We start from the raw sequence: 19,323 nt of genomic DNA, 5'->3' as shown, positions 1-19,323 counted from the left end.
ACCTTGAAACAGTAATTATAATAATGTTCAAAAGGAAAAAAAAAGTTACTTAAAATTCTTCCAAGAATAATTTAACATATTTTGACTATAACTATTATATTTTTTAAAGGATATGCTTTTGCTCCTTAATTACCTGATATCTAAAACTTGAGAATAATTCAGTTTTGTGCAGCTTTAACATATTCTTATTAAAATTTTGAAGGTAAATCTTTAAAGAAAAAAAAGCATGTCTCCCATTCATATAAAAAATCTCTTTAATTCTTATTATTCCTCAGGAGAGAGGCCATATGCCAGGTATGGCATACTGAATAGGTCCTGGTTTAGGGACTCCCTGTAGATTGATTACTGCTAATAGGACTTTAACAACTGACAAGGATCCATTCATTCAATGACATTAATTGAGTACCTATTACATAAATGAATAAAGTCTTTGATCTCGTGGAAATTTCATCATAATTGACAAATAATAATAATAAAGAGATAAATATACTAAGTCAGGTGACAATACAAGCTATGACCCATCCACCCCCTGAAAAAAGGTTTACAGGGAAGTGGAGGAGCAGGTTACTATTTTACAAAGAGTTTTCAAAGATGGCCTCGATTGTAAACTTACACCTGAGTAGAAAGTTAACAAAGAGAAAGTACAGACTATTCAGAATTCTGGATGAAGAATGTTTAGGAAGAGGAATGAGCAAGTACAAAGGCACTAAATAAGGGACCTGTTTGATATATCTGATGAACAGTAAGATCTGTGCGTCCAAGGATTACAAATGACGGGAAAGCGGTAAGGGGCCAAATTAGACAGGGCAAGGTAAGTAAGGACACTCATTAGTCTTTATTCTAAGATGAGAAATCACTGTAGGGTTTTCAGCAGAAGAATAACAAAATCTGATTAGTGTTTTATTAAAAGGATCACTCTGACTTCTTAATGGAGAATAGCTGGAGTAGGGCAAAAACAATCAAGATCAGTTAGGAAAAAATTGAAACAATTCATGCGAAAAATGATACAGATATATTTTGAGGGTGCATCTGACAGGATCTGCAAATGGAGTCAATACAAGGTAACTGAAAGAAAGGAATCAAGGATGACTCCAAAGTTTCTGGCCTGAGCCCCTAGGATAATAATGGTCACGAATACTGGTACATATATGTAAGAATGGAGGAGAATCAGAGTTAGGGCGGGTGTGAGGATGTAGATGGCTGGAATCAAGAGTTCTGCTTTTGCACCTGTTCATCTGTCAATGCTTTTAAGACATTTAAATGATAATGTTGAGTAGACAAACCTCTGGAGCACAGAGGAGACACCAGCATTAACCATAGAAATTTTATATGGCCTAATTAGGGAAAATCATAAAATTCTGTAGAAGACACTTTAACTGTCAAAATCCAATCTCAATATGTAAAGTAAAAGATGGAGAAACCTGGTTACTTGACCTCTTCGAGATCACCTAGCTAGGTAATAGAACCAGAACCAGATTTCTCTCAAAGCCCATGGTACACTTAGTTGGAGAGATATGATCTCTAAAACCCAAATAGTCTTAAACTGCAAAACCATTTAACAAAGGTAAAAAAACACTGAAAACTACTGCTAAACTTTATAAAAATTTAAAAACATGTTCTAAATAACTTATTAAAACTAGATTTTTCTGCACTGAAGTACAGAAAAAACCATTAACATTTAGCTCTGTGGAATTTTCAAGCCACATGGCATGACTCTGGTGCCTTTGAATATCCCTGTGAAACAAATCAGAATGGCCTCTTCATTAACTGAAAGAGTCTGGTCTGTACATCGCTCACTCCAGGGATGGGGAGGTGGCAAATAAGTTTCATCTTGTGACAATTAAAAGTAGTTTGGAATGGCTGCCAGGATCACTGCCTTGAAAAGCATTCTGGGGTCAGTCTAGGATCCGCAGGAAAAAGTACTGTGATCAACAAGAAAGATGTACTAGATGGGAGGAGTGTAGGTATAAGTGCTGTGTACATGGCATTCTGGCAACTAAGAAAATCTCTAAAATTTAACTGAGAATGCTATTATGGTTATGCTTTTGCTATTGGCTTTCATTCAAAATTAGAAGAGTGACCATATTCAAATAACTGTCTTAAAGATATACAAATTAGTGTTTCAAACTTAAACATTCATATAGGTATAGCATTTTTAAATGTTTAAGTAGTTTTGCCTTTGCTGGCTAGTAACAAAGTCAGAATCTAATTCCTGGTCTTCCTGAAATTCTTAGATAGACAGGAACTAAAACAGACTTAAGCAGGGACAAAAGTCTCCAGACTAAATTTCTAAGGCCCCTTCACTTCTCTCTCCACAGAAATGGTTCAGATCATCCTTAAAGATCTTTGAAAGACCACCAAGGGTACGGTGTGCATTGTTAATGGAACTGTCAAGCAGGTGTCTGGGATTCCAATTGATCCCTAAAGGACTGATCTAGGGAAGTTTTCTAATCTCTGTGTAACAATTACCACAGGGAGGAAAGACCTAGAGGGTCAAAGGGAAAGTTTACCTTGTCTGCTCACTTAATTACTAGGGGAGCTAATTTGGATTTACAATTCTTTTTAAGCGTTACATTTTTTAAAAATTCATATTTCAGTCAACCAAAATGTATAGAGAATTATACCTGTTTACGCACTGCCTAGATTAATAACAGAATTTTACAAGTATAATTGAAGTTCCCAATGTACCCCTCCCCAATCATACTTTCCTCCCTCCCTCATTTCAAATGAAAACCACTGTAGTAAACTATTTTATGTTCTTGAAATTTTTTTCAAAGAAATGTGTAACCAAAGGATATATGAGGGGAAAATATATTATTCAAAAGTAAAATAGAGAAAAAAATTGAATTACTTTTTAGATGATGAATTCAGTCCTGCAGGAGTAGACGGTTGTTCAGGATCCTGGTTAACAAGGCAAGTTGGAAAGGAGCAGCCATCACCTAGACTATAATTAAAATCATAACTTACAACTTAGCAATTAAAAAGACAACAGTGAAACTGCTAAAGTGCTGATGTCTGCAAGCAGAACATAGTTATATTATGGACGAAACCCATGTATCAGACACTGGTTTCAATATAGTATGTTTAGGGAGATGATGAGTTAATGAATTTCCACACTGATATAACAGTGAATCATAAAATAATTGTTTAAGAAATAGGAGTGTCTATGCAGAATTATAGGGTTCTTTTGTTAGATTACTCTCATTACTTTAAAACTTGAAAACTTCACAATAAAGTAAGTACCTTGAAAAAATGGGTAGCAACCAATACTTCTTCTCATCACCAAAAACTTGTCGCATATTTTTACTGAAACCCAAGCTGAATCCATTCTTATCTGTTCCATGTCGAAATACTGGACTTCTAAATGCCTCTATAAAAGACAGTAGAGCAATCACATGATTAAAGAATAGATCAACTAGTAACTCCTATATTTAGAAGTGATTGAATTAAACAGGGTAACTTGAAAATCGATGGCTAGCTCCCTGTGAATACTTAATGTACCTACCAACAGCTCTGCAGTATAGATCATTTATTCTGTTTGAAAACAATCACAAGTTATGATAAAAATTTTAAGTAATCTTTTAATTATTAGCAATACATATGCATTGCAGAACATTAGAAAACACAAACAGGCAAATAAGTTAACACTTTACATCCTCTAGATAGATGGGTGGATGGATGGATGATTGGATTTAGATATATAGAAATCTACAGTTTTTTAACCAAAATGAGACTATACATACATTCTACAACCTGCTTTTTAATCAATAAGTTCCATTTTCCAATTTCATTAAAATTTTATCTTATCCAATCATACTTTTTTTTCCAGCTAACCAAAAATGTCCTTTAAAGCCAGTTTGCCCAAACCAGGGTCTACTGCAGATTATACGTTGAATGTGGTTATGTTCACTGTACATGTGGAAGCTGCGGTTGCCATATTGGAGGTCCTGAAGATTTATCCTTACGTTTTCTTCTAAGACTGTTAGAATTTTAACTCTTCCAGTTAGGTCACTGAACCATTTTCAGTTTATTTTTGTATATTGTATGAGGTAGGGGTCCAATTTCATTCTTTTGCACGTCGATATCCAGTTGTCCCAGCACTGTCTGTCAGATACTATTTTACCCCATTGAGTGGTCTTGGTACCCTTGTTGAAAATCATTTGGCCAAAAATGTTTAATTTTAATTGGACTCAAAACTCTATTCCATTGTCCTATGTATCTCTGTCATTATGCCAGTACCACACTCTTTTGAGCACTATAGATTTGTAGTAAGTTTTGAAAAGAGTAAGAATTTTATTATTTTATTTTTTGGTGGATGTCTGTTCACTACTTGGGGCCCTTGAAATTCCATGAATGTGAGGATCAGCTTTTCTATTTCTGCAAGAAAGGCCATTGAAATTATAATGGGAGTTGTACTGAATCAGAAAATCACTTTGGATAGTATTGCCATCTTAACAATATTAAATTTTCTAACCCATAAATGGAAGTCTCACCATTTATTTAGGTCTTCTTTAATGTTGTTCAGCAACATTTTGTAGTTTCACTATGCTAGTGTTGCATCTCCTTGGTCAAATTTATTCTTAGGTATTTTACTATTTTGGATACTATTGTAAATGGAATTGTTTTCTTAATTCTTTTGGGATAGTTCATCGCTAGTGTATAGAAATACAACTGATTTTTTTCCCGTATTTATCTTGTCATGAAAATTTGCAGACGATGTTTATTAGCTATTAAAAAAACTGTTATCATGCATTCTTTAAGGTTTTTTATATATAAGATCATATCATCTATTTAAAAAACATAGTTTTAATACTTCCTTTCCAATTAGATGTCCTTAATTCTTTCTCTTGGCTAATTTCTCTGACTGGAATTTGCAGTACAGTGTTAAAAGCAGCAGCAAAAGAGGGTATCCTTGTTTTGTTCCTGATCTTGAGGGGAAGATTTTCATTTTTCATCACTGAGCATCATATTAATTGTGGGGTTCTCACAAAGCTCTTTATCAGGTTGAAGAATCCCTCATATCCCTAGTTTGTTAAGTGTTTTTTTTATCATGAAAGAGTTGTGTTTTGTCAAATACTTTTTCTGTATCAGTTGAGATAATCATGTGGTTTTCCCCTTCATGCAATTAATGTGATATATTATCATCGATTGATTTTTTGCACATCAAACCACCCTTGCATTCCCAAGATAAATCTTACTTGGTCAGGGCATATAGTCTCTTTATATGCTGCTGGATTTGGTTTGCTAGTAATTTATTTAAGATTTTTACATCTATATTCATAAGGGATATTTGTCTGTAGTTTTCTTTCCTTGTGCTGTCTTCCTCTGGCGTTGGTATTAGTGAAATGCTGGCCTTGTAGGATGTTAGAAAGTGTTTCTTCTCTTCTAATTTCTAGCAGAGTTTGAGAAGAATTGGTTTAATTCTTCTTAAATGATTGGTAGAATTCACCAGTGAAGCCACCTGGTACTGGGCTTTTTCTTGTTGGGAGATTTTTGGTTACTGATTTCATCTCTCCTTACTTGTTATCATCTATGCAGTTTTTTTTTTTTTTAATTTCTTCCTGAGTCTGATCAGCAGTTGGTATGTTTCTAGAAATTTGTACATTTCATTTGGATTACCTAGTTTTTTAATGTACAATCATGCATGGTATTCTCATAATCCTTTTTCATGTCTATAAAGATTATAGTCATGTCCCCACTTTCATTTCTGATTTTCATGATTTGAGTCTTCTCTTTTTTCTTTCTAGCTATAGGCTTGTCAGATTTGTTAATATTTTTTAAAAACCACTTACTGATTTCGTTGATCTTCTATTTAAAAATTTTTCTATTTCTGTTATCACTTCTCTAATCTTTATTATTTCCTAACTTTTGCTGGCTTTGGGTTTACTACTTTTTATAGTTCCTTAAGGTGTAAAGTTATTAGAGATATTTCTTCTTTTTTAATGTAAGTATTTATAGTTTTATGTTTCCCTCTAAGTGCTGCATCTTATCTCTGTATGATGGCCTTTGAATATACCATTTTCTCTGCTGGAGATGTGCTAGCTCTTTCCATCACTAAATTCTTAGGTTAAATACATTTTATTTTGATGAGCTCTTCCCTGACCACTCTATCTAAATAGGTTCCAATCTACCATCCCCAACTCTTTATGCATACTTCAGCATCCTGTTTGTTTCCTGTAAAGCACTTCACGTTTTGTAACTATTTTTATGTTTGCTTGCTGATTTTCTGTGCCCCTCACTAAGCTGTTTTGCCCTTGCTCACAACTAAATATATGTAATACTTTACGTACAACAAACTATCAATAAATGTATGTAATGAGTGAATTGTTTGTGTCTAAGTCACATCCCACAAAACAATGTAGGAAATAAGAATAATTTTTACCACTTCAGAACAGGTTGGCATTTAGTAATATGGCAACTTTTGGTGATTAACTCTTTACGTATTTAAACTTCTGTTAACTACAATAATTGGATACTCACCTAATGTAGATTTATTTTTGCTGACTAGCCAACAATGATAGCCAAACAGAGAAGACAAGCTGACAGAAAACATAGCTGCAGCAAAGAATAAAAACATAATATGGAACTTGGCTTGAGTATCAGGTAGACCATTCTATAAAGAAAGGAAGAAAATAAAATGTTTTGTCAAAGGCCTAAGTATTCCCTTACTTTTATAAGTAAGATTTCTTTCTTTGCTTAAAATTTTTCTTAAATTTAGATATGGAGAAAGATACATGGTTTTATGTTAAGTTTTTGAGAAAAAATATATTGCATCAGATGAAAATAAATGTTTACCTGAATATAAATATATATGGAAAAGATATTCAAATTTGGGATATTTATTTTGCTTTGCATAACTGAATCATAGAAATGTTATGGTAGTATGGTAGTATGTGTATAAACTATAACAGCGGAAAGCAAGATAAAAGGAACTATAAAATATACTTTTGAATTTACTACCTGAAAATGTTTTAACATACTACAGATTTATAGTTTTATTGAAATGCCAGAAAATAAGGGTTAATGGGCACAACTTAGCTACTATACTCATTGATGTTTTACATTACTACAAACGATGCCACATACGAGAACACATGTAACACATCCACAATAATGCTTCAAGCTATTTCAAATAACAACATCACAGAAAAGATAAACACTAGAGCGTAACACCTGACTAAAATAAAACTTACACCATTCATGAGATAAAATAGGCCATCTCAAAGCAAAACCAATTTGACTTTCATGATACGTATTGCCCCAGGGACCTGTGCTCGCTCTAGAATGGCAGGCTTGGGCCTATGGATGCTTAGTGAAGCACCAGCACTGCTAGAAGGTGTCCCCTTCTGAGAGAAGATCACACTATTTCAATATCCTGGAGTATCTGTCAGGCTGACACACAGGTCACAAGATCTTACTGACAGCTTTTGACAACAGAGTCCTCACCGTGTAAACTATGGTCATTCTTTTACAAATATATTTGTGGTTGGAACTATAACCACGCACAGGAATGAGGAGCAGTGAGTTGACAGGCTCTCAGACACATATTAGGGAACTTCAGGCTGGACACTGGAGTGTATTTGAATGCTAGGAGCACGTCCATGCACCTGTGAATTCCTAGTGCTTGGCAAAGTAATGGGAACACAGCAGGTGCCCAATAAATCTTTAGCAATGAATGTGGTTCAAATTTCACATAAATGATCTAGAAATTCAAAAAATCTTACCATAATAAAGGATAATTTTTATGAAAAAAAAAATAAGGCAATCCTGGCAAGGAATAACTTTTCTACTATCATATGGTGGTGATCTTTAGATATTTAAAACACTTAATTTTAATTCCATTTTGCTTACATTTAAAATAGCGCAGAAAACAGATAAGCTACCTAAAGTCTAATCGAGCCATACTTATTAAAATTCAGGACATTATATAGTTTTTTTTTTTAAAAAAAACCTTTTTATACGTAAACGCTTGTATTTAAACACTAAAAAAAGAAATCTTCTTATACAATCAATTCTTGTTATTGCAGTGGCTGTGTTGTATAAAGTTGCCATGAACTATTTGTGAATAGTGAATCATTTCTCCTAGGGAAAATACAGGAACCTAATCCTGTATTTTGTGTTTCTAGTCACAACATTGACTCCTGTGTGTTTTTTTGCTTAAAGACACCTTATTAACATCTTATTTAATACATATTGCTGATTCATTAACATAGAACTCAATGCCCAACATCACTATAACCCATTCCTGAAAGAAGCTTATCTAATACACGTATTTTCTCCAACAAGTGCACTACGGTCTTCTTTTGCTCAGAAACACCAGACAGTACTTCAGCACTATACTTGAAGACCATTTCAAACAGCGAAATCACCAAAAAAAAGCACAACAATGCAAAATACAGGGCATTAAATAGACTGAAAAGCATTCTTGTTCAACAATACGACGTTAAAACAAGAAGGCAAAGTGTTGCCTTGTTTGGTTTATACTGGGCATGTGCACATGGAGCAACACAAGTTTTTGGCCACTCTGTTTATGTCTGCAGTGACCACAAAAGCTCTGTGACTATTGATTTGGGGTTACAGATAAATTGTAGCAAGTCGGTGAATTCGCAAACACAGAATCGGCAAATAGTGAGGACTGACTATATATAATGAGTTCTAGGTTATAAAATTAGTGTCAGAAATTCACTAAAACATATATTTTTCTGTATCAAAGAACAAAGTCAACAAGGTAGCGACTTACTGTCCAGAATTTGATAAAATACTGTAAATCTGTAGCAGCAATAAAAAGGCAGTACAGCAGAGAATAAGCCAAGAAAAGAAGGAAAAATTTATAATTTGAAAATCCAACACAATTGTTCACCCTGTTAACAAAACAGAAACAACATTTTTGATGAGTTTTACATTTTTAACTTAGATGTACGTATGCTCAACCTTAACACAGTGTTTGGTTTCCTGTCATTGGAAAGTATTGACATGTCTTCAGGTACAATTCATCAGATTTCTTGACACATACAAATGTTAAAAAATGCATTTCAGTAAAAAGGAATTTCCATGTTTAGATTTTTAAAGTTTGACATGTAGTATTGCTTTACTCAGTCATGAACCATGTAACTATACAGTTGACCTTTGAGCAACACAGGTTTGAACTGCACAGGTCCATTTATATTGTTGTGTTTTTTTTTTTCCCAATAAATATACATTCGGCCTCTGTATCCCCAGGTTTCATATCCATTATTCCACCAATATTATATTATACTCAAAATTTTGTTAAAAGGGTAGATCTCATGTAAATGTTTTTACCACAATGAAAAAAAAATTATTAAAAAATTAAAAGACAGGTAGTTCCACAGTGTAGTGGTTAGCACGTCTGCTTTACATGCAGAAGGTCCTGGGTTCATGCCCCAGGTGGAGCCACGGACCCCCCCCGCCCCCGCCCCGGGTGCGCTGGGCCCCAGGTGCACGCAGCAAGCATGTGGGAGGAGACGCTTTGCCTTCAGAGATCCAGTTCTTAAGGGAAAAAGGCAACATCTATAGGTCAGGGGTGGAAGTGGCAGGGGGAATGGAATTAAAAGAGAGGAAAAAAATTTAAAAGCAAAAATTCACTAGGCTTATGAATAAACTGGAAATTGGGGTGAGGGAAGGAAGAAAAATGTTTATATTTTCTAGCTCAAATAATATAAGGCAAAAGGAACAGCATTAGGTATAGTAATTTTGGAACCTGAGGGTCTTAAAATAAGCCAAAAATTGTAGATGCACATTGTATGAAAGTTGTATTTGCTGCTCTCGAGATTCCACTGTGAATGCAAACCAATTACTGAGATTGTCTTTTATGACATATGAATTAAATAATGGCAATAAATAATATTGAAAAAGTCTAATTGTATATTTTTGCAAAGCACACAGAATATTCCCTTCACTTAATCATGGTGTTTTCCAGAGAAGGGGACAGGTAGACAGGCTGGCGTGCTATAAGACTTCGAATAATGTGAGTGAAGACAATGACTCTTTTATGGACAAGGAGAAAGTGAGAAGGAATAGGAAAATTGTTTCTCTTCCTACAGAAATGTAAGAACAGTTTTTATATTAAATGATAAGTAGCACTTTTATAGAAACTAAAATGACCTTGATCATAGAATTTTATAACATCTAATTTATGTAAAAGCATGATATATTTGCCATGTCAGAGCCAGGAAACACAGCAGAAAGTCAGTAAATAAAGAGTAGGTATTTTAGAGTTTCATGTGTATTTTATACTTAAGTAAATATAATATTTAATATTTAAATTTAATGCTAATATTTATTTTTAGTGGAAACTAGAAATAATACATGTACCTTTTTATTTTTGATTTAGAATCATAGTGTGTATAATCTACAAATTTTTTATTTCAAATTTTAATTTGAAATTTAAAAATAAAATGGCTGTTCCATTCAGCTGGCACCAGGTAAATATTAGGCCCTCGGAACCAAACCCTTCACAGATCAATCTGGCTACTGCTTTCTGCAAGGGAGCGACCAGAGCTGAGTTAGTGGCTAGGACGGTGGCCACAGCAGGGAAGGCAACAGTGCAGGGAAACAATAACACAGTGAGTTAAAAGGCAATGTAGTCAGACACAGGTGTCAGGCGGAGAGCTGTCAGCACGCATGGGAACTGTCTACTGCAGGTGCAGTGAACTCACAGGTGAGTCATGGGGACATGAGTGGAGCATTGACAGGACGTACTACTTGGAAAGGTCAACAGAGGAATATAAGAAGGATTAAGACTATTTTAATTAAAGATATCGGGGGGAAACTAGTTGCTGAGAATGAGGACGGAATGAATGAAATAAATGAAAGGATGAGAAAAATGAAAATTAATACAAAGGGAAATTGTTTAGTGAGCTCCTTCTTCAAGAGCATCGTTCTCATAGGAGTTAAGGAGCCTTCGTTAGTTAAATAGATCTTTCAAATAATTCTCTATTAAGTCACTAATTTCATGACTTAGAAATTTTTTTGAAATATTAATGAATTCTAAGTGGAAATCCTTGTTTAAACATGTATATATGTGCATACTTGCTATTCTACTCCTTAATGACAAGTTTTATGTAAAACAAATTGTTAAAGCTTTAAATGAATTATTAGAAACTTCCAATAAGGTATTGTGTATAATTTATATGTACATTTTGGTGTAATTTCTGGGGAGTAGTCTAGAATCTCTATATTTTTATGCATGTGCATACAAAGAAAACCATTTGCTCAGAACAAGTGAAGTTACCAGTTTTAAATTTATTTCATAGAAATTTTCCTGAAAAAAGGCTCTTTGGAACTATTTAAACATATATTAGAAATTAAATCTGAAAATACCTATTGAATCAGCTAAGGCAAGATTTCATTTATAAAAAGATTTACATAGATAATTATTCCATTTTTTTAAGTTATAAGGGGTGGAAACTCGTTTATGTGTAGAGCCATACTCACCATGGACAATGATGATCCATCTTCAAAATACATCTAAAAAAAAAATATATACACAAAACTCAATACTCTGTAAAAATTTAATCCCATTAAATTACAAAAAAAGAAATATAAAAGTTATTTCAAAGTGGTTGTGGCAGGTAAAATATTACAAAATTATTTATCTAAAAGTTAAATAATAGCAAAAATCCTCATCTAAAATCAACACTATATCCAATTTCAGTTCATAGAATTATAGAACTTTAAATTCAAAATATACATGCTTTAATATGCAAATCAAATATCTCATTTTCTAAAAACAATGCAATATGTTAATATACAACTATTTTATGTTAAAGAAAGTACAAAATGTCAACAGATTTACAGAAAGTCTGGATAAAACTTTCCCTTTAATATCAATCCTTAAGTCAAGTAGTACTGTTCTTGTGGTTATACGAAGTATAATAACATCTGACTTTCATGAAGTCAATTGAGTTATCTTCATAAAAATGGGAAAGTCACAGAAGAAATATTTATTATATCAAACTAGCCAAGTCTGAGCTGCTAAAAATCATGTGCTTCATTCATGTCAGCAAGTGTGAAAATGGGGGAAAAGGGACAATCGACTGTGGCCCTAACCCGCACTCACATTAATGCTAATGATTGTGCCAGTTACATTTCCTAAATAAAGGTCTGAGAAGCATGAGTAAAGAGAAAAGGAAATAATCCAGACAACAGTGAGAAAAGAAACATATTAAGAAAAGGACCACCAGAATGTAGATGTTTTAGAAGAAAAAGGTTTTCTTACTTATCGCAGACGGAACAGTGATGGCAGCGATCTGGTTTTATAAGTTGGCATCTGTCACAATATCGGATTGCTAGGAACAAAAATCTCTACTTAGCCTTAGATTTAACAATGAACTGAACAAGCAATTAAGTGATGTTTAGCATCTGTCCAAATTTAAATTCTAAAAAGCAAACCAGATTTAAATTTGGTAAAAATGAGATATTCGACTCTGTTTAAATGCAAAAATAGAATGACTTGCCTACAGCCTCAGTTCTCTGGAGAGGCTTCCTCAAAACAGAGAATACTTGGGGGAAAATTTTCTAAGGCATTCTCAATTGTCAGGGTTTATAGTAAGGCTCACAAAAGATGTAAACATATCTATTTCTATCCAAGTAAAAAGAATGTCTCCTTCAATGACATCATTTCCCGCACTCTGCCAGGATAACTAGGTGAGGATACAACCACATTTTAGAAATTAGTGAGTGAACTCTATATGTTGCTCAAATTGGGAAAGATCTCACATCCTCTCTGTTGTATGAGGTGTGAGAAAGATAATTATGGATGACTGATTTAGAGAGGCCATTTCAGTCAACAGGCATCTTACAGGATGCAAGCAGGCTACAAAAATTATAGGAAAGCAGTTATTAAGTTGGCAATCCAGTAGGATCAGTAAAACCAAACTAATGAATTTAAAATTTGAAAAAAAATACTTGAAATAAATAATTACCGAGGTTATGTTAGCTAATAGTATAATCTCCAAAAAAGGAAATAGTTGCTATAAACTAAGAATAAAATGAGCTTTTCTTAGATAATAAGGTCCAGATGGATTTGTTTTCAATATTGAAATAAGTTCTTAATCATCAAGAATTGCAGAGATGGCTGAATTGGCCTTGTTGCTTATCTCCTGAGTGAAGAAGTCTCTCAGGTGTATTCACAGTGATATGCTGTAAGGTCTCACTGGCTCATGGAAATTATTAAAGTGTAAAGCAGTATTGTCCAGAGACATACTAGTTTAATGTGAGCCACACGTGTACTTTTAAATTCTTTAGGAGCTACACTAAAAGAAGTAAAAAGAAACAGGGGAAATTAATTTTAATATTATTTTATTTAATATAGCTAAAATATTATTTTAAGGTATAATCAATATAAAAATATTAATAACATTTTATGTTTTTTTCATACCAAGCTTTTGAAACCCGTTATGTATTTCACACTTACAGTCACATTTTAAGTGCTCAGTAGCTACAAGGGCCTAGCAGCTCCATAATGAGCAGCGTGGTCTGAAGTTACAAAATCTCCAGGAAACATTTGGTGGGCAATGCAAGATTCTTTCCAGATGGTGATTATCTATCTCTACTTTAAAGTGCACTGGGGCTGGGGGGAATGGAGGGGTGGGGGGAAGCTTTCAAATTAAAGTGGGCAATAACTCATAGCAAATCGAAACAACGTAGGAAAGAGTTTTTGTTTTTGTCTTTTATAAACAGAAATTTAGTCCTTTAATCAAAAAAACACTCTGTTTGCCATATTACATTCAACTAGAATCATCCCAGTGTAACTCAAAATGAACTGATTATTGTTTAAAAACTCCTAATGCTCAGGGGGGGAATTTTATTTTAACTCTCTTGATTAAATTTTTTGAGTATTCATATATTTCTTCCATAATTTAGAGCTTTTTTGGTAAATATTGAAAAGAAAATGCTATCTACATGTACGTACAACACTGAACTAATTACATCACCTCCAAGTGTTACCCTCTTAGTCAAAAATTACAAATTTTTTTTTTTTGGTAGGAAAGGATCAAGGGCAAGAGAGAGCTAAATAAAAGTAAAACAGTCCTTGATAAAAATAAAAATTAAAAATAACATAATAAAGTTTGGAGAGCCCTTTAAGAAAGCGGATGATGGGTGAATAAGAAGAAAGCAGAGGGCAAACAGAAGTGAGACGAGCAGTCTTCGTAATACCCTGCCTTACTACACCCACAGCCGTATCTGTTTTTGCTTGAATTTGTTCTCCATGTACAGCAGTCAGTTTAAGCCAGGCAGCTGGCATTTTTCTTTTTTGGGTTTAGAGGAAGTACTGTGGATTTAAAATGAATGGTAAAGTCCTGAATTACATTACCACCCACTCTCCTCGATTCTCTGTAACGGGCATGAACAACAACTGAACCTTTCAGTTGCTTTAGCCCACAGACTCTCTCAAGCGGAAGAAGGAAGATATCCACAGAGCACAAGGGTCACAGAGGGGTGTGGCTGAAGGGGGCGCGGGGAAAAAGACCCTCTTACATCCTTGCCTTGGTGCTACTGTGGTTGCTCCACTGAACGTCCCTTCTGAATCATGCCTATCTTTCCATTTTACATATTGCAGAAGGGGATCAATCACACCAGAGTTATTATCTATTTATTATTCTTTGTACAATTTAATTTAGTCAATGCCTCTAATCAATTAATACTGGTTTTAGCAGGCATGTAGAATTTTTGCACCAAAAATATAAAGATTATATTAGGAAATTCAGATTCTATTTCAGACTGTCACACATATTGGGAATAATAAGTTCATCTCAGGAAGCTGACATATAATACCTGAAGATGACTTTGCAAAGTATAATTGTTATTATTAATGAAATTATCTGTTCTGGTATAACTTATGCTTCTTCCTTTCTCTTAATTCTGTGTGTCAAGGGGTATAGGAGAAAAGCACTGCACTGGAAATGAGGAGACTAGGTTTTTGCACCTGGTACTGTCACTGTCATTAACCAGTTTTAGAAACTCGTGCAGTAGTTTATTTTTAAGGGGCTTAAGTTTCCTCAATGTTTGTTTAGGTTTATATAGGGTAAGTATACATACATTTATACAGAAGCACATCTCTGTCTTTGTGGGATAGAACCAGTAGCATAATATTAAATCAGATAATTACAACTTGCTCACTGAAACACGGTGGAAACAAAGAGAAAAAATATTGTGTGTAAGACTAGGAGTTAGATTCAATTATGATTCCAGAGTGAGTTAGAAACAGATATAAATAATATATATATAGCAATAAGATATTTTACATCCTTTTTTTCATACTAAAATTTGAAATCAGTTGTGTATTTTACACTTAAAGCACATCTCAATTTGGACTTGCCACATTTTAAGTGCTCAGTAGCTACATGGGCTGAAGGCCACCAAAATGGACAGCACAGGTCTAAATTCACAAAGTTTCTGGATAAGTCTTGGTGGGCAAGTATCAATAGTTCATGTGTGTTGGTTTATAAAACAATTCTTTAATTAGATAGCTGTTAAATTATCTTAAAAATCTGATCCCAGCAAAAGAGTTGCATTTGTTTAAAAAATTACCATAAATTTTTAAAGATGAAGAATTGTACCAATACCTAAATTTTTATATAATTTTTAAACTGCTGTTTTATATGTAAGAAAAATTATTAATGTTATGTTTATTATAGATATTGCTCCCTTAAATTGAATATGAGTAGGAAGGTCTATAAGTTAAAACTTTAAAAATGAACACTACCACAAACTAAGATTTCAGCAGTTCTAACATCTTCACTGAATCACAATGAAGTAGGCAGAAGTAAAGTCAGTTGTGATTTGGTTGAGATCTCCGTGCCACACTGTTATTCATGTTTCCATTCTGTTTTATAGAATTGTGCAGTAAAAGTTTAATTGTGCATTAAATGTTTAATAGTAATCCAAGATATAACAATGTTTTGCAATGAGTATTTGATAGTTTCATGAATATATCCTCTCTAACAGTCACCACAAGCTATCGTGCCAAAGCAGTCATTATCGACGTCTACCTCCAGACATGGTCCTGGTATAGATGGGAAGATCTTTGGCTGCTCGCCTAAGAACTTCCTGATGGGCTTCTCCCCTTGGCTCTCTCTCCAATAATTCTTTCTCTGCATAAGAGAGATGGAACTGTGGAACAGATTTAAATTTTAATTAGTATTTTCAAAGAAATGGTAGCATATTGATCCAGAAAAAAGACATTTATAAAATATTAATGCTATATAATATATATTCAAAAAGATAATAGAGTTTGAAATCTGAGCAACTCCGTTAACCTCACAGGTTATTAGTTTATGTATCTAGAAAAGAAACTAATAATAACACCCATTTCATCAGAACCTCTTGTTTGTGAACCTCTTGGGCTAATTTTCTAATTGATCAGCAGCTAGAAACTCTTGCTATAAAAACATATATGTATGTAAAAGTACTTTATCAACTATAGAGTTCTATCTAAACATTAGTATATTAATAAGTAAAATGGAAGAATAAACAAATTTGGCTCGATGGATAAATTTTTTAATTGGATGTTAGTAACAAAAATAGAAACAAATCTTTCAAGCGTGTTTTCTCACCCAAGTGGGTTTTAACTCAGGGATAATTGTTACATGAATTTTCCTCTACCACTCAAAAGAACTAATTACTAATTTCACTTTAATTTGGCCCAATTAAAAAAATACTTGAGAAAAGTAAAAATTGGTTTGGACTCCAACATGATAATCATAAAAAAAGTTTTAAAAGTCTGTTTGAACTCCTATGAAAGTCTGTGTGAACTTCCTTTCTGGCACTGTAAGATGCTCCTGGTGCATCTTGAATATTTCCTGCCCTGGTTCTAGGTATCAGCATTTTCTCCAAGGAGCCATCCTTCCCTTTACTGGAGAATAGGATCAGGGCTCCAATATAGTTTTCAGATCAAAGAAAAGTATAATTTTAAAAGGTTATACGAATTAAGAAAAAAACTACAATCTAATAACAAGCAGAAAACTCACAGACTTATAAGTTCTTTTTGTTAGTTGTTTTTCGCTGAGGATTAAAATAAACATATAATCTCACAAGTATCTGTGATGCACAAATTAAAACAACTTTTTTGTCTATGAATTTGGCAACAGTTTTCTTAACAATAACTTGCAACGCCAAGGGTCTGATAAAACTGGAAGCGTTGTATGTAAATCATTATAGTCCTTTTGGGAAACAATTTGGCAAGTGTCTTAAACTTTCTTGATCTAGTAATTTTACTTCTGAAAATTTATATTAAGGAAATAATCCAAAATATGGCTAAAGCTCTATGTACAAACATGTTAACATTATTTATAATATGAAAAATTGGAATCAGCCTAGAAATCCAAGATGGGATGCAATTTAGTAAATTTTCACAAATTTCAGTGAGAGTATTATTCTGTTAATAAAAGTGAAAATAAGCCAATGATGGACTATTATGTGAAAAAATTTAACTACAAAGAATGTCAACTATGTGAACTAGTTGTGTGGCATGTTTTTTTCTCTTCCTTTTTGCCTACTCTCCATTTTCTAAATATAATTTAGTATAGTACTTTTATGTTGAGAGAAACAGTTAACAATCTTGCTATGAAAATATAAATTTGAATTCATGTGTTCCAGATTTCTTATATTCTCTCAAAGTGTGAGAAAATATTAACATTGTTGTCTCATATTACCTCTTCAAGTTTTTTAGTCCCATTTTTCAAAGATTTTTAGCACATGAGAGCCCTTCATTGTCACTTTATGTCTAGGGCTCTTATTTTACCAGGGAGGGGTTTCTTGCTGCTGATCAATTAGAAAATTAGCCCAAGATCTATTAATTTGATTAATACAATCACCTAAGATTCTTAACCATCAAGCAAGGGCTCTTTCTTTCATAACAATGGTCTCCAAAATCTTTTGATTATGTATTCCTGTCAGTTAAAAATAATTTAAGATTATACCACCTATATATATGATGCACTATTAACTAATATGTTATGTACCATATATGTGAAACTTAAAAAGTAGAGAAACATTAAAAGGATAACATATAAATAGAAGTTCTGCTAATTTTTCTCCATGCTCCAATTGATTCCCACGGATGTCCTGGGCACACCCACCTACTGTGGTGTTCACTCTCCATGCTAGAGCACGGGACAGTGACAGGAGTGCAGTCTTGATGGTCAAAAGGGCTTCAGTTTAAATATTAGCACTAGATGTGCCACACAGATATATGAATCAAATAAGGTAAATATGTATTTTGTGGAAAAATCATCCAACAAAGCCTGGTACGGCTATAAATTCACTATCGTCAATCTTGACTGGTTCCCCAACAGTGTGTTATTTCTTCTGTGTTTTGTATCATTTCATTTTCCACTCTGTCCAACAACTATTTCAAACTTCTCTGTTCTCCCGAACCTCAGTCAACCTAATTCCCCCATCATTCTTAGCTGATCATCTTACACATAATTTTAGGAAGAAATTAGAAGTCACTTCTACTTCCTGCCAAAGCTATAAATATAAACTCACATCTGCACACATAACTTCCTCCCTATTTTCAATCATTTATCAAATATTTATTGAGTACCTTTTCTTGGTGAGATCCTGATCAAGGTACTAGCAATGGATTAGTGAACAAAACAGATGAAGTCTATACTATTTTAGAGCTTATAGTCTAGGGATGGCATAAAAAATGAATACGTAATGTGTTATAGACTGGTATGATATGGAGAAAAAAATAGCAAGGTATGGCTTATAGAAAAACTCTAGGGGTAGGGTTTTGCTATTTTAGAAAGAGTGGTCATAGAAAATCTTGACGATAGGGTACCACTTGAACAGAGACATGAAGACAGGAAGAAAGAGAGGGACCAGGTCACACAGAAGAGTATTCCAGGGCAAGGAGAAATAGCAGGTTTCAAGGCCCCTGAGGAGGAAAACACTTAGCATGTCGATGGAACAGCAAGGAAGCCAATGTGATGGAAGACACACTAAAGAGAAGAGTGTTGGGCCGGACCACGTGCCACCTTTTAGGCTACAGTAGGGAGCTATTTTTTCACTCTGAGTGGGCTCAGGTATCACAAGAAAGTTCTGAGGAGAATAATAATATGATGTCTTGTTTTTGAAAGAATCGTTCTGGCTACTGTTTTGAAAATACACAGAAGAGGGCAAACATGAAAGCAAGGAAATTCATCGAAAGGGTTGGAATGCTACAAGCAAGAGATGATGGTGGACTGGACCAAGGTGGAGGCAATGGAGGGGGTATGAGCTCATATTGTGGGTACTCTACGGGTACGGCTTACAGAATTTGCTAATTGGCTAGATATGGAGGTCTGAGAGAAAAAG

The 19,323-nt window shown here is 33.8% G+C and overlaps 1 protein-coding gene across 1 annotated transcript in view; it reads right to left on the bottom strand.

Annotated features, from left to right (window-relative positions):
• ZDHHC2 (zinc finger DHHC-type palmitoyltransferase 2) overlaps positions 1-19,323 on the bottom strand; it is a 53,469-nt gene that overhangs the window by 6,831 nt on the left and 27,315 nt on the right. Inside the window, exons 4-10 of the mRNA XM_036228610.1 lie at positions 16,014-16,134; positions 12,239-12,308; positions 11,455-11,487; positions 8,741-8,861; positions 6,481-6,613; positions 3,244-3,370; positions 2,852-2,944 (exon numbers count right to left, since the gene is read on the bottom strand). Coding sequence (XP_036084503.1) covers positions 2,852-2,944; positions 3,244-3,370; positions 6,481-6,613; positions 8,741-8,861; positions 11,455-11,487; positions 12,239-12,308; positions 16,014-16,134 — 698 coding nt within the window. The remainder of the gene's footprint in view (positions 1-2,851; positions 2,945-3,243; positions 3,371-6,480; positions 6,614-8,740; positions 8,862-11,454; positions 11,488-12,238; positions 12,309-16,013; positions 16,135-19,323) is intronic.

This window comes from Rousettus aegyptiacus, unplaced genomic scaffold (genome assembly GCF_014176215.1).
Source record: "Rousettus aegyptiacus isolate mRouAeg1 unplaced genomic scaffold, mRouAeg1.p scaffold_m13_p_11, whole genome shotgun sequence".
Taxonomy (NCBI): domain Eukaryota; kingdom Metazoa; phylum Chordata; class Mammalia; order Chiroptera; family Pteropodidae; genus Rousettus; species Rousettus aegyptiacus.
The sequence above is the reverse complement of the archived record's forward strand: the minus strand, read 5'-3'. Positions and strand labels throughout refer to the sequence as shown.